The following is a 16,175-nucleotide window of genomic DNA, read 5'->3' as shown; positions in this document are numbered from 1 at the left end:
TCGTGTTGAGCAGTGAAGCTCTGAAGTTTTCTTAATATTATGGTTTTAGATATAGGAGGGTTCCCAGTAATGAATTTGCCTGTACTGAACAGAAAGAATAATTATTTGCTCATGCATGCAAGCTAAGCTTTCCTGACATTTATGTGAAAGGGTTCAATTCCATGAGATTAGATGGGGGAGAAGCTCTAGCCTGTCATGTCCTGCCTATGGAGTTCCCATAGGAATCTAGTTGGGTACTGTGAATAGGACACTGGATTAAATGGGTCCCTTAGGGCTCTTTAAGTTTTAAACCGGATGTGGAAATCACTTGTTTGGGGGTCACCCCCTGTCGGATACCCACATTTGCAATTGACTTTAGGTCCTTCACGTCACTACTTTGGGCAGAGAATTTCTTTTTAACATTTATTTACAGAAAATCCTTTTACCCAGGAGATATTTCTTTTGAGTGAGTTAAGAAGAGAAATTGTTTCCTGCAGGATATAACTTTTAAAATGCTCTTATGCCGCTGAGATTAAGAATCTTGCCTATTTGAATGCCAAATGTATAATTTGCTACTGCATAATTTAAGCTTGCCGAGGGCAGTTTTACTGGGTGTATGAAAATGTTAAACACATCAGTAAAATATCATTTTTGTTTCATTTATTTTTTGCCTAGCAGGATCTCTTAAGCTTGAAAAATAAAAATAAGGCATGCATATATACATTTTTAAATGGAAAAATGCAACGTTGGAAATTGTATTTCAGAGCAATCTTGGGCACAGTGATACTCAATGTGTTTGTTTCATGTAGATATACTCAGTTGCTTGTCTTTGGAATATCATGACACCCAGTGGCTAGCCTAAAGATAAGTCACTTTACGAAGTAGCCAGGGCTGCTTTGTAAAGTCAGAATGTCTTCTGAGAATAGATAAGTCATGTTAACCATGCCAGCATATGCTTTATTTTAGAAGCATAGGAAGGGGCCTCAGACCATTTGTCCATCTAGCTCAGCGTTGTCAACACTGACACTTTGGGGGTTCGGACTGGAGACATTCTCAGCCCTATGTAGAGATGCTGGTCATTGAGCCTGGGCCGACCTGCATGCAGTGCAACCCCATTTTGAAGAATTGCTCTGTTGCAGGGGTGGGGAGCAATGCAGAGCAATCAAACCCCTCTAGATGCTGGAATTCCCAGGAATTCAACAGGTTTTGAAACCTGTTGCCTGGAGCCTAAAGGGCTAGAAACCTGCTTCTTTTATGTAAAAGCCAAAGTTCTCAGAACACTGGAACTAGGGAAGTTGGGTGAATGCTCCCATTTGAACCTGTTGCTTTTGGTTCTCTGCGCTCACTTGCCTTTACAGTTTTGCTCTGTCTCCATTTCTAAAATCATACTACCTAAGAACATAAAGAAAGAAAATGATAAATATACTCACCATTGTCATTGCCTTGCTTAATTTCCTCAGCGGTCCGATCTATTAGTACATACAGTGACCAAACTACGCAGGTAATAGCAATAATGTGGAATGTGACCGAGCAGACAATCTTCCTCCTCTCACTTGTTGTCATCTGTAGTTTTTCCCACTGCAAATGGCAAACAGAAATGGTTGGGTTTGCAGGAGTTCTTATGTTACTAAACTCTCCCCGCCCCACTAAAATTAGCAATGAGGATGACTTAATTTTGAAATCTCCTACTTGTTCTCTAAAATACAGGCACTCAGGGCTTCCTTAATTGAAGGGAAATAGCAAAATTAATAAAACAAGCTCAATTTTGGAGAAAACCCATGATGTATTTTATTCAGGCTTATCAAGGAAGGCACCCTTTCATTAGTTTTGTGAAGTGCTGAGCAACTGTTTAAAAGTTTCCCTGTTCCATTAAAGACTATAGTAGCAGCTACCAGCAAAATAATATTCTGTATGTGCAGTTTGATTTTGAAGAGAGAATTCTGCCACTACAGGCACTCTTGAAATAGGAAAGTTTGTCTCCTTTTAAATTAGTACAGTTTTTATTGGGACAGAACCAGGCCCATACTAGGCGACTCTGAAGTCTGTTGCATGTATTTAAAATGTCTTCTGGCAGGTATAGAGGCCTAATATACACAAGGAAACTAAATGGCCTCTAAGGAATTCTTGAGTAAGACACTCAACCCTGAATTCCATTGGAGTTCAGGGTGAATTCAGACATCATGCTAATCACATGGTTGGTTCCTTCTCTGCTTTTAACAAGAAGTAAATATCAACTGAAGGTGTAGGGTCTTATTTGGGTCATGCCCATGGTTTGCTCCCATCATGGTCTTAACCTGGATTGCCTTCCTCCCACATGCTATTTAGTAACAAAATAAGAAAGCATGCAAGGGCAATCATGCAATCTACTTTGTCCCTTAGCTATCATAAGGAATGTTGAATTAACCCAATAGTGGGCCTGAAAACTTAAGCAAAAAGCATTTTTCTTCCCTAGATCAAATGTGGATTTTTATCCTCATGCAAATCATGTTTTCCTCTTTCATAAGTAGATTAAAATGCTGAGCTGTTGAGGCTTTTCAACTTTTGAATATTACTTTTGTATCTTGTTAAAATATCTCAAGTGGTGGAGAAATGCAGTGCAATGCTGCCACCTTCCTGCTACTTGTAGTACTAAATGGCTGAAGTGCATGTTCCAAGCAACATTTTAATGTGTGCGCGCTACATTTCTTCCAAATTGACTCCAAATAGTTGAAAGGGCCAGAAGGGAAATAAAAAAGCAAACTTTGAGAAAGATGAAGAAATAAGGTGAGTTTTGCCTGCCAACCAAATTGCTTCCAGCTTCAAACGGAAGTTGCACACATTGTCATAAGCTGCTCATCTTAAAATTCCTTTTTGCAATATACAGTATTGTGACGTTTCCAGTGCAGTATTGCCACACTAAGTCAGAAATATTTCTATTTCTCTTATTTGTAACAAGTTACAGCCTGCCTGTCTTTTAATACTACTTAAAATAATGCCAACACTGAACAATGATGTGTGCCCCTGCGCCCATGGCAAAAGAAAGGAAACTATGGCTGCTTAAGACAGAAGTGATTACGAGCTTTGACACACAAGCAGAAAACAAGAGGCAGTAAGCAGAACCATCTACCCAAGATGGGCCAGTAAGGTGTTAGAGGTACTGTTAGATTAGAACTCTAGTATCAGATTAGCCACTATGGGAACATTTTTCAGCTGAAGAAAAGCAAAGGATGGGGATATACTTTATCGACTCCAACAGGATACCAAGTCAATTATGCACAGAAGCACAATACATTTATTTGGAGAATTTTTGGGGGAGTGGGCACAGCAGACGGCTTTCTTTAAAATATATGCAAGTGAACAATCAAAAATCATAAGAACGACTTACACTTTCATAATGCTCACTGCTACTAGCAAGTTCAAACTTGGAAAGAAAAATCAACTTAATGATGCTTTTGTTTGGCTTGCCTCCCACTGTTTCATATTTTACATTTTAAAAAATAAAGGGATGAGCAGAAGTGGACATAGTGCTTTTTTTCTTTAAAAAATGTTTAGGGGTAGTCTCATTTTGACTCAAGAAAATCACCATTTTATGGTTCAAAATGGGGGGAAATACAGTAAATGGACAAAAGTACAAAGATTCACAAAATGCTCAGGGGTATGCATACCCCTGTGCCCCCCCCCCCGAAAAAAAGCACTGGAGATAGTAATGCATGCCCGTCCATCCCCCCATTTAGGGTATTTCTTTTACAATTTCATAGATATCATGCCACCTAATCGTTGGGTAACTTACCGTATATCCTGCCTTTCCAAGGTGTCTATTAATAGTGTGTAAAGGAATGCAACCATTGAACAACTCAAAAATTTAACAGACAGATGTGAGACAGCATAGCTCTTGGGGAAGGGAAAATAGCTAAAGAGCCATGGGTGCAATGGAAGGAGCAATAGCATTGATAAAAGTACTAGAAAGAGGCAAATGGGGTAGAAGCTGGAAGCAGAAAATGCATATGCCTTCCCATAGTTATTTGACTGGCCACTTCAAAGACAGCTTGCTGAACTAGGTAGACAATTGGCCTGGTCCAGTTTGCTCTTCTTATGTTCCTAAAGAAAGAGCTAAAAAGCCACACCAACAGGGAAGAGAAGGAAGACTAGAGTAGGAACGTATTATACCAGGTCAAGACTTTGTCTATCTAGCCCAGGATTGTCTACTACTTGATTATTTTGACAATTTGTAATTTCAGGTGTATCTAAAGGGGTATACTAAAAAAACTCCGTACACTGAAGCTAGAAATTAGTTACAACTATAAAATCACAATTCAATTAAAATGCCTGTTACAATTAAAAAAAAAAGGTCTTCAGTAGGCACCAGAAGTTCCACAGGGAGAGGGCTGTCTGACCTCACCTTGAAGAGATTTCAGACAGAGCTATACCTGGACATGTCAAGGATTGAACCTGGTACCTTTTGCATGCAAAACAGATGCTCAGCCACTGAACTATGACCTGGTCACTGATGTCAGATTATTGTATTTTCTGTTGCAGAGAGTCAAAATGAAAATAAAAACATGGATTTTTAAAAAGTAAGTTTGCAAGCTTAGAAATGTGTCCCACTTTGCTGAATTAATTGCACCTAGTAGCACAATGTACAATGTACAATTGCACAGTGTAGTAATCCAGACATTCCAAATTTCAATAGTGTTACATGGAAATGTTTAGACTAGAAGTGCAGCCTGTTAGACACTAGAGGGCAGCAAAGCTCTGTACAAAAGATGCTCCATATTCTCAATGATTTAAGCACAACCATGCATGTCTAGATTAATGTTAAAATATATTTCTTAGAATACTATATCTAGGCCTCCCCCCTTTTTTTGCAAACTACATAGGATTACAAAAACAGTGACTGAAAAACAATCTAATCAAAAATAGCATCTAAGAACTTCAATAGTATTTAAAGATAGCCACTAAATAAAACTGCCTAAAAATGGAAATTAAACGATACCACTGAAAGAAAACCTTCAATTTCAAAAACAACGTATATTTATAGACTGGTTGTTCCATCTGCCAATTTTATATTGTTTTCATTTTCAATTATCAGCTCTGTCATTAGACTAAAAGCAAAAAGGGAATTATATTGAACACCATATAGTTTTGACACTGCATTTCATTTTGGCTTGAGCCTTCTATAAAACATGAATCCAAACAGCTGCACCATCATTAAACAGAGTACATTTCCTATTATTTAGGCTTGATTTCCATAGCTGAAATTTAAAACTCCCATACTTTCAAACAGCTGGCGTTCTTGTTCAATCATACATGTGCCCGTGATCAGATGGGGAAATGTTTGTGCAAAACAGGTCATGCTCTGATTCTTGTGATCACACCAGCTGGGGAAAGTGAGGTACAGCCGAGAAAATGGCTGATGGATTTCTCAGTCTGCAATTTAATTATGCCGTTTCCTGCCACAATTGTGGAACAGCACTTTTGAAATGAAGTGGAACCAGATCATGTGAAACAGCCCTAAAGATTCTGCCTCATTAGTTCTCTTCTGTACTATTTGTTGACACATTTCCACAGAATTGGGGCTTTGCTTTTCTCCCACGCTGCTTTAAATACAGGATGCCATCCCAGAGACACTGCTTTTGCTTCAAGAGGCTCAGCATCTCTAAACTTAACTAAGAACATCAGGAGAGCAACAGTGCAGTAGATTCCTCTAGCAAGTGATGAAAAACATTTCTAGTTTGCCTTGGGCAGTCAAGCTCACAGTGGTGGTCTGCATAAAATACATTCTTATATTTAGCTGCTGCAAAAGGTACTACAGTGTAGCAGCTAGGAGAGTTTTATTTATTTTCATTTATTGAGTTTATATACCACCCTTCTTCTGAAAATCACAGGGCAGTTTACATCTTTAAAACACAAAATAAAAATACATGAAGTCTCCAAATCACTTGACTATACACCTGTTGCTGTTCTTTATTTATATAGTGCTCTCTAACCCAAAGGCTCCCAAAGCGGTCAACAAAATATTAAATAAATATAATAACCAAATAAATACAACATAAAACAGCAAAATCACTAAATGACCACCAATGCACCTAGGAGCAAGCCCGTGCATAAACAATCACCCAAAGGAAACTGCCCTTAGCCTCATCACATCCCCCCTCCCAGCCAGGAATAATCTGGGTGGCCTTAGACAAGTCACTGTCTCACAGCCTTAGTTGGCAGCATGGTTATAATAGCCTCCTTTACAGGGTTGCTAAGGTTTGTGGAGAACGCTCTTAAAGCCCTTTGGGCACTTGGAAAAGTATAAATGCCAGGCATTGTTATCTTATTTGTGCATATTAAGCTTGCCAGACACTTGGTGGTGAGGCCTCTCGAGTGTTAGTTCTGCAGAAGATGCACTCCTTTAGAACAGGTTCTTTCACCCCAAGTCACTGCAAAGTGACTGTCCAAAGCAGCATTTTGCAGTAAACTAGCCCCACTCAAATATCCAGGGCATGCAGTGATAATCCAGTGAATCAGGAGAACTCACTCAGCCTGCCTTTATGCTGGCTCCTCCCCAACGCTATCCACATGTTTAAGAGCATGGCTGCATGGGTCAGGTTGCCAAGACATGTAAGCTCTCCCCATGAGTTAGAAACTTGAGCACTCAGGGTTCCAGCTCACAGGGACGGCCTACTCATATCGCACAGAGCCAGTAGTCTTTATACTGCGTCAGACCACTCACATTGTCTATTTTGACTGGCAGGCTCTCCAAGAGTTTTGCAGTCTTGCCACCTGAGATCCTTTTAAGTGGACATATCAGGGCTTAAACCTGTGGCTTACGGCCTGCAAAGCATTCACTCTATTAGACAGCTGTTTAAAACAATCATGTTTAGATTCATCAAGCAAGCTTCCCCAGAACCACAGAGGCATCCTCTTCCCTTTCAAAATACGTTCTGAATTTGTGCAACAGCTCCCAGAAAAGCAGTTCAGCATAGGAATTTCTTCATCAGTGTTGTATAGCAAGCCTCCTGCCTCACTCACATGATCTCCATCAAGGCCTCCCATAACCTCCAGCTAAATGAAAAGGTTTGGCTCACAGTAATTTACGTACTCCTATAATTTTGCATCTAATTACAAGCTTCCAAACCATATGCTATTTACATAGACAATTTTGTCATTTAGAGATGCAATCAGTCTGTGTGTGAGAGAGGGAGAGAGAGAATATAATTAAAAGTGCAAATGTAGAGACATTTCATAACTGTAGTACCCTAGAACTGCTTGCAACAGGGGAAAACATACCTTTGTAGAGAGCTTCAAAAAGAATGAAGATGATAAAGAAGGCTCCTCAGAGCACAAGAAATTCAGTAATCTGCTAGCAAAGAAGAAATGACAGCTCCAAGTCCAGGTCAGTTAGTGAATGCTAGTGCCATTGAAGCAACTTATCGAGAACTGAGTGGTTCAAAGGGGACATTCTAGGAATGTAGTGCATGATCACATAGCAAAAGGGCAAAAGATCACAGTGAGGAATGGCATCTGCATTTTGTCACATTCCCAGGCTTCTTGTCTGGGAAATTTTAAGTCTGAGAAAATGTGTTAAGGACCCCTGGACAGTTAAGTCCAGTCAAAGGTGACTATGGGGTGTGGCGCTCATCTCGCTTGTCAAGCTGAGGGAGCTAGTGTTTGTCCACAGAAAGCTTTCTGCATCATGTGGCCAACATGACTAAATTGCTTCTGGCACAACAGGACACCGTGACAAGTGCCAGAGCACATGGAAACCCCATTTACTTTCCTGCCATAGCGGTACCAACTTATCTACTTGCACTGGTATGCTTTTGAACTGCTAGGTTGGCAAAAGCTGGGACAGAGCAACAGGAGCTCACTCCACTGCGTGAATTTGAACCGCCAACCTTCTGATCAGCAAGCCCCAGAGGCTCAGTGGTTTAGATACAGCACCACCCAAATCCCCAGACAAATAGCACAGAAGTCTATTATAGACTGTGGCCTGGTTCATGCATCATGCTAAAACAAGCCTCAGGTTAGCATGAACATGTGAGCTTTGGGATGAATGCACAGCAGCTTTGCTCCTCCCTGCCCCCCCTTTATATAATTTTTAAAAACTGAAACTTTTCAAAATATAATAAAAATCAAACTAATCTAAATAAAAAGAAAGAAAAGAAGGAACAGAGGGGGGGGAGGAAGGAAACAACAAAAAATACAGAGCCCTCTGTCAGAGGTAGATCTTAACCCTTGTCCCACACAAATCGGGGTGGACCCTCCCAGCTCTCACCTGGGAACTTCCCTTTCTTCTCCCAGCCCCCCCCCGAATATCTTCCATTCCCTGCCTCTCATGCAGGGTCCTTCATCAGATACCCATCACCTTCCTGTCAGTATCCTCATTAACCCTGAACAAAGGACATTAAAACAAACAAGTTCATGTTGAGCAAAGCAGCTACAAGCTCCTCTCTGGGAGCCTGGTGTTCACACCAAGCTAAAATTTGGCTGTGCGCATGAGGCCTGAGAAATTCACCAATGACTTGTTAGCAGTCTTGTAACAGTGCCGATTCCCCGCTGTAGAGATGTGCTGGATTTGCTCTTCCCAACATGTGATCATTGGCAATTGCCTCTCACAGCCCTATAACTGAAGACACAAAAATCGGAAGTGTTCCGACTTACTGGTCACATTTTCTACATATAAGGAAATGGATATAATTAACTTCCAATCTATATACCTGCCAACATTTCACAGATGCACAGTTGTGGTTCTTTGTTAACTCCAACTTTCTTAATCATTGTGTTATGTATTTTCTCCATGGAAAGAGAAGGCCACTATATTTGTAATTAGATTTCCTCAGGTGCGATTAAATACACTCAAGGTAGCAGGAAAAGCACAGAACCTTTGCAGAAAGCTTTGCAGAGAGCGACATATAGCCTCTTCCTCCATGAATTCAGAATGCAAGCCAAAAATATATCAGGTAAATTATGAGAAGCAAGGCTTTCATTACATTTTTCTACTGGTGTGACCTACATTCTGTAGGTGCATGCCATTCCCTTCCATGATTTGTAAACCTCTTTCTTGGTGGCAAACAGATCACCTCTACTTGTGTAGGTTCTGAGAGAGGCATGCTATCCCACACACGGTGGGGCCGACTGCAGACAGAGAGCCTTTATGGCAGAGCACAGTGTGAACCAGCCTGCCCCTAAAACAGATCTGTGACCTATTTTTTTGTTCAAATGTGTGCCATGGAAAGCCTGCACTGTAAAAACTAGTGGGCATGATCATTTATATACAAATTGGCAATAGCTGTCTGTTTATTGCTAAAAAAATTTAAAAGGCTGTATCAGGAGGACTTGTTTCCTCAAGGCATCACAACCAGATTTAAATGCTGTAGAATTAGTTTAACTTTAAAAGCCTTAATATACACACCTTCCCCCGAGACTCTAGCTGTTCTCCATAACAACATGAGAGCCAGTAAAGAAAAGGGAAATATTGTGCATAGCGGTTAAGTATTTGACCTTATGTATTACCAGGAAAGACAGTGATTTAAGGTGGGCCATGTCTGAGGCACAGTTTACTAGTGGAAAGAAAACACTGAAGCTGGTTGCCTTGACAACGTGCCGCAGCGGTGCTGAAAATTAAAGGAAACATAGGCCTCTCTGTCATGGGAAAGGCTTGCAAAGCATCCACCAAATTAGGTTAAAAGAAAACTAATCCTACAGCAAATCAGTGTTACCTGTCCTAAGCAATATCAGCCATCACTTTTTATCATGATCCTTGTTATAAAACTGATGGGAAATAAGAGTGATTTATATAAGCTAACGGTAATAGGCAGAGCCACAACAACAACAATACGTTATGGTGTTGAGAGCTCAAAAGTTTCTGATTTCTCCCAGGAAATTGTGCAGGTCACTAGAGGTTCTTTGTGGAACCTACAGTGCTGAGGGAAAAGGAGAGAATTCAAAGAGGGACTAGTTTAATTTCTCAGCAGCATCTCCCATAGCTCTCCCTGCAGGGAATACCGCTTTCAAGAGCCAATACTGCACGGCATGGTTTTAAATAATGAGAGTAAATAAGAAAGATCAAAGTGAAGCTATGTTTTAAAACAAGACATCAATATCATTCAACAGCCTAGTTACTTTGTAGCTCACAGTACCCAAAGCCTAATTTTCTCTGTAAGCACTGGATTCTGAAGCAGACTCACCAATATATCCGTGCATTCCTGTTTTATTTGCTACTTAAATATATTACTGACTTCAGGGCATTAATTGAATCCTGTTTCAAACAAAGCATGCTATCAAGCTATTTGAACCAAGGAGCCAGATATTTCAAATATCTTTGACAGAATCCTTTGATTGAAAGTATGTTGTTGTTGTTGTTATTGTTGTTGTTGTTGTTGTATGCCTTTCGGCAGGAAAAAAAATTAAAAGCCCCATTGATTTCAGCAGGACTTACTGCTATGTAATGGACTGCAGCTCCGGAATGAAAAGTAACTCTTGGCATAACACTGCATACCTGTATAGATAATATAATGTTCCTAATTGGTTAACTATGGTTAAACAAAAAGAATTATGGACTCCCTCCTCACCACCATCGCTCTTCCAGAAAACCAGTTCCTCCACCATACCCATGTGTAGTTAACTGCTTCCAATGCAGTCACATAGGTGGAACTAACTAGAGTTTCTATTTGGCTTCAGATCTGAAATAGCTTTCATTGGTTTTAGATAAGCTAAAGGGGAAACATTTGGCTAGCCTTAACCATGATTAATGTTGTCAATATGATTAAGCATAATTAGGCCCAGTTGAAGGAATTCCCCAAAGCTGAATTGGTTAAGATGTTACATCTGCCCAGTCAGTAAGCTGGTATCGTCAGGGCTGGCCCTCTCATCAGCTAAGTTGAGTCTCTTGTCTTGAGAGGATGGCAAATTGATGCCCCCAATGCGTTCACTACTGCCTCCCCCTGCCTGCAGGGCTACCAAGCACCATGGCTTGCTTTCTCATGCTGTCTTCCAGGCTGTCTGGCCCCTGGTCGGTTGTCAAGTGGCTGATGACAGCTGCCTAGGACTTCAGGAATGCCAACACCAGTTTGCCACTGCAACAAATTGGTGGTGGACCTCCTAATGTGCTCTCTGGGTTACAACATTTGCATTGACCTATTGTGGGCAAAGCTGCCCAGAGAGTGCCTGTTTAAAGTTTACTACTACTACTACTACTACTACTACTACTGTGAAACTTTAAACAGTATTTGCTGTTGCAGTCTGCCAACAAAGATTCTGAGATCACCTTACCCTCAATGCCATGCTTTGGGAACAGACTCTTTTGTAGAGAGAAATATTGTGGGATGAGATGGCCCTGGATGGAAGCAAAAACAACTCAAAGATCCAAGAGTTCAGAGAGATGAAGCACCTTCTCTAGGAGGAAAGCTAATGTGGTTGGGCCTTTTTACTCTAGAAAAATATGATTGGGGAGGGGGCATTCTCAAGATTTATAAAATTATGAATGGTATGGGGAAATGGATAGGGAGGACTTTTTCCCCACCAACATTCTCAGTAGCCTGCCTGCCTCTAAGGTTTGGAAGGAATGTGGAGTTCTATGCATATGCCAATGTATGTGCCTTGAATTCCACCCCACATGGCAGAAAGGTTGTGCTGGATAATCTTCAGGTGGCACAAGGCGTAACTATGCTGGTAAAGTACCTTCCCAAACAGGTTTTAGGAGCAAACCTGTATGACCCAGTGGTATTAACTGAAAAGTGGTATTTCTAATTAATGTCTGACCCTAAAATATAAGCTAAAACATTGGGTGTAACTGTTAACTGGGAGAAAAATGCTTGCTCATGTAAGTCAGCTTTAAAAGCTATTGCGGATTTGGGGTTTTTTGTCTATGAATCAGCTGCCTGTGAATTCAGGAAGTCTGATACTGTTGCATTGCACTGCCCCCTAGAAATGAACCAGAAAGCCCTTGCAGACGTGTACACTGCCATTCCTAAATTTCTAAATCTATGGGTCATCATTCAAAGGAAAGAAATATGCTCGTATTCACCCCTCCCGAAAGACTAAGAAAAACGGGAACAATGTGTTTCAAAAGAAATATAAACCTCAGAGACCAAATGTCTATAAATAAACAAAACCAAAGAATTAAATAGGCAAAGTATTTTGAAAAGTACTCATAGCAAAAAGCTTTGGGGAAATCTCTGTTTGGAGATACATTACTGTGTTTATGTACATTTTAATTCTGTCATCCATTCCATATGGATCACAGTAGTATGTTGATTGCCTTTATATTTTTATCATGTTTCATGCTTCAGATACCAGATTAAATATACATCCGGTTCTCAGTTCTTTTTTAAAAGGGGGAAATAGTTTCTCTCAGGAGTGCAGAGATATCCCGTGATGAAAGGAGGTCAACAAAAAACAACACTAAAACAAATGAATTGTATAATTTAGAATCTCTGCACTGCATTGCAAATCTACTTTCTAGTTTTCAAATACAGAATGGAAAAGCAAATTAAACTACTTTAAAGCCATTAATAATGGTAATAAACATGGGAGAGGGGAAGATGATAATATACAGCAAGCATTTTCCTCTATAACTTTGCTCTTCCACTGCTGTCATCAGTGCTTGCTCAAAAGTACCCCTCTGCTTTTTGAAATGTGATTGGTAGGGACATGAAACAAAGGTTTTCCTGCTGTGTGACTCCCTATCTAAGATGGGCCAACTGGCCTTCTCTTTACTGGTGTTTGGTGTATTGTTATGAACTTTTGTTTTGCTGTGTCTTTGGATTGATTTGATTTCATGGAATTGTAGAGTTGGAAGGGACCCTGAGGATTATCTAGTCCAATCCGCCTGCAATGCATTAATACGCAGCTGTCCCATATGGGGATCAAACTTGCAACCTTGGCATTATCAACACCATGTTCTAACCAACTGAACTATGCTGCAAGGGTGACAACCAGCCTTTTGGCCACACACCATATTGAATGAAACATAAATTTCACATTTGATCAAAACTGTACACTAAATGTAAATTTAAAGTTAGCATTTGATGAGTACATCTGATCAACATATATGAATTTGAAAGCTTAATGCTTCATAGAATTGCAGAACTACAAAGTTGGAAGGTACCACAGAGGCCCATCTAGACCAACCCACTGCAGTGCAGGAATCCTGCCCACAGCTGTCCCTGTGTGGGCTCAAACCAATGACCTTCTGGTTAACAGCCAAGTGTGCTGACCCATTGCAGTTCTTCAAAGGCCTCCTTTCTTATTTCTCTTTCAACCCCACTGAACCCTAAGGTATGCACAAAACATCAAGTTTGAAAACAATGAAACAAATAAATATAAAATCTATTAAATAATAGAACAGAAACGTAGACTCCTAAAATCACAGAGCAGCAGGGGGAAAATAAAGCAAGACAATGCTGGTTCACTACAGCTGCTTTTAAGACTTATCCAGACCCAGCTCCATTTCATAGTTATTAAGGACAGATTTACCTGATGTTTTCAGCTTTGTTGAAATTAAATGAGATAGGCATGTATTGTTGGATTGAAACATAAAAGCTCGGAATTTACGTTTCCCCCCCACCCATCAATCATGCTAAAATAAGTTCCTTTTAATGGCAAGCCTGTATGTGTTGTAACTAGAAAAGCAGACGGTATGATAATAATCTGAGCTTAGATTCAATATAATTAACAGTTATAAGAGAGCAGCACTGGGAGTGTTACAAGGATGTTATAATAAAGCCAATCACAGCAGAAACAAACCAGTAATCTGGGCACAAGAAATAGGATATGCAGCATTTCAGCTTTCATTTTCTGCTGCACACCTAGAATGTTTCTGTACAGTACCAGACACTGAACTATCATGCAGAATTGATCTTTTTGGAAAGATATGGCTTTCCCCACTTTAAAACAGGAAATATTTTTAGGCCCCAAGGCTGAAAAATAAAATGATCCAACCCTGTAACACCAGGGAAATGTGATCCTGACAAAGTGCTTTTGAAATTAATAAAATTAATTTTAAAAGTGTGTTTTGGAGGGTTGTCCCAATGTCCCTGCTCCAGAAAGAGTTACCCTTGCCAAACACAGAGACCTCGTTGATTTCAGCTGTATTGAGATGTGACCAACTGTGGCCAATGCCTTCTGAAGAATATATTTTCAAGAAGTAAAGAGGCATTTGGGTTTTGTAGTGATCTCTAAGTTTTGGACTTGGAGTACGGTGGTATCAAGCAGTTAATTAAAACTTTTCAACTATGAGTAGCTCCCCCCACCCCAAATTAAAATCCACACAAAAGGTACAATATAATTATGTTATTGTGCGCATGGCAGGGTCTTTTCAGGGTACAATTCAGGTGCCAGGCTCTTCCTTCCAGAGAGAGAGGGAAGAGAAAACGGCAGATGAATTTTGAAGGTTGGCTACTATTCCACTAAAGAATGAAATTATGATCCGAATTACAATCTGAATTTGTAATGAATTGTGGCTCTTTCAAAGTTGACTATGTCTGGGTCTGATGGTAAAGAGCAAAAAGTGTTTCTGTACTGTAGCACTTAATACTGTTAAGTTGATGATCAGAATAGTAAATAAAACTTCATAGGCTTCATAGACACTTATTAGAAACTGAGTTCAAATCACGGCAGCTTCGCATCTTCTAGCACCAAAAATTTATCATGCAAGGATTTGTTTCGGATTCTACTGTTTGATTCATATTCAGTTTCAGATTTGATTCAGTTTCTACTGTTGAAGAAATATCTCTTCCAGAAGGGAGCTTGAAGTATGACTAGCCGGCCAAAAATGCAGAGCAAAGCGCAGGGAAACAGTGAACAAATGTGCAAAAATTACTGTCACCAAACCAGTCAGTGAAAATTTAATCAACAATTGCAAGGGGTGAAGCGTGAGAGGAGCCTGTAATGACTTAGATAAAACTTAAATTGTCTGTATTAAATCCTACCATTAGTTGCATACATGTCACAAATTCCAAGAATTCACCTTCCTTCCTTTACTAATGTCAAAAGTAAAAAGGGACTTAGCCACAGTCAGTTATGACCATTACTTTCTGGCACTCTTATATTAAATAATAACAATAACATACTAATTTCCATCACCAGCATAAAGCTTTTGGGACTGAGGGGTGGTGGTGGTGGTGTGTGTGTGTGTGTGTTAGTAATCTGTAGCACCACAGCAAACTCTTTCTTTTCAGACAATGTTTGGATTGGGCCAAGAATGTGATTCTGCAAGTCACTTATCAACTTCAGGTCCCCTTTTGAAACAAATGGATAGAGATCTTTTAGGGAACCAAAATAAAAGGAAGCAAGCAGAGGAACAGGGAAGTGTGCTCCCTGGTGCAGAAAAAATGTGGTTATAGGATTATGCTACATGTAACAAGTCAGTGAATAACAGGGTCAGCCCAATACATTTTGCTGCCTGAGGCAAAGCTGAATAGACAGGCAGTTGAGTCTAGTGATGGGATAGTGTCCTGCAATTGTGTGAAAGGTGTCTCACAGGCCACAAATCACACACACACACACACACACACACACACACACACACACACACACACTATCCCAGAGCTGTTCCATGGCTTTAAAAATGCTGCAACTGCACACAAGCATAGACAAAGCACAGAATGTGGCTTCCTAATATATTTCTTTCACTTTGCTCTTTGTTCTTGCTTTTTAAAGTGCAGTTCTAGCACTTCTGGTTTTGAAGATATTTTCAAATGTATATTGGCAACAACGCCCAGTGAAATCTCAAAAACTGGCAGGGTTGCTGAGTAAGTTTTCCAGGGTCAGAATGCAAAGATTTGCAAAGTATACACTGGTTGCAACATTGTATTTTTGGTTCACAGAATTTTGGTTACCATAGTGCCAAAATCTGTGCAGTGTCTCAATAGTCCTGAGTCCTTCACACACAGAATATCCAGAATTTCAACAAACCACACTTATGCATACCATGGATAGGGAGCACCATGATTCATCCAGACAAAAAAGCAGCCTGGCATTTGCTCTAGGTGAAGGGAGCACTGAGGAAGAAGGGATGGTAAATCCCATGTGAGCCCCGCACTCCCTCTCTCTGGAAGGCAGCTAAATGTGCAGTCATATCAATAGGTTCTTGTGTCTTGAGCCATTTTCCATATCCGCTCCACTTCCCAGTGGGGAGGAGTTGCAGTGGACCGCGTGGCCACCCACTCCTCACAGGGGACAGGGGACTTTGTCCCCCGTTGCCCGGGGATTCCAGCCACATCAGAGCT

The 16,175-nt window shown here is 40.3% G+C and overlaps 1 protein-coding gene across 5 annotated transcripts in view; it reads right to left on the bottom strand.

The window, feature by feature from the left end:
* MARCHF1 (membrane associated ring-CH-type finger 1) overlaps positions 1 to 16,175 on the bottom strand; it is a 117,933-nt gene that overhangs the window by 3,474 nt on the left and 98,284 nt on the right. For all 5 annotated transcript variants that reach the window (XM_081209075.1, XM_081209072.1, XM_081209073.1 and 2 more), the window contains one exon: positions 1,410 to 1,557. In XM_081209075.1, coding sequence (XP_081065201.1) covers positions 1,410 to 1,557 — 148 coding nt within the window. The remainder of the gene's footprint in view (positions 1 to 1,409; positions 1,558 to 16,175) is intronic.

This window comes from Podarcis bocagei (genome assembly GCF_964188305.1).
Source record: "Podarcis bocagei genome assembly, chromosome: 9".
Taxonomy (NCBI): Eukaryota; Metazoa; Chordata; class Lepidosauria; order Squamata; family Lacertidae; genus Podarcis; species Podarcis bocagei.
This window is presented reverse-complemented; position numbering and strand designations above follow the sequence as displayed.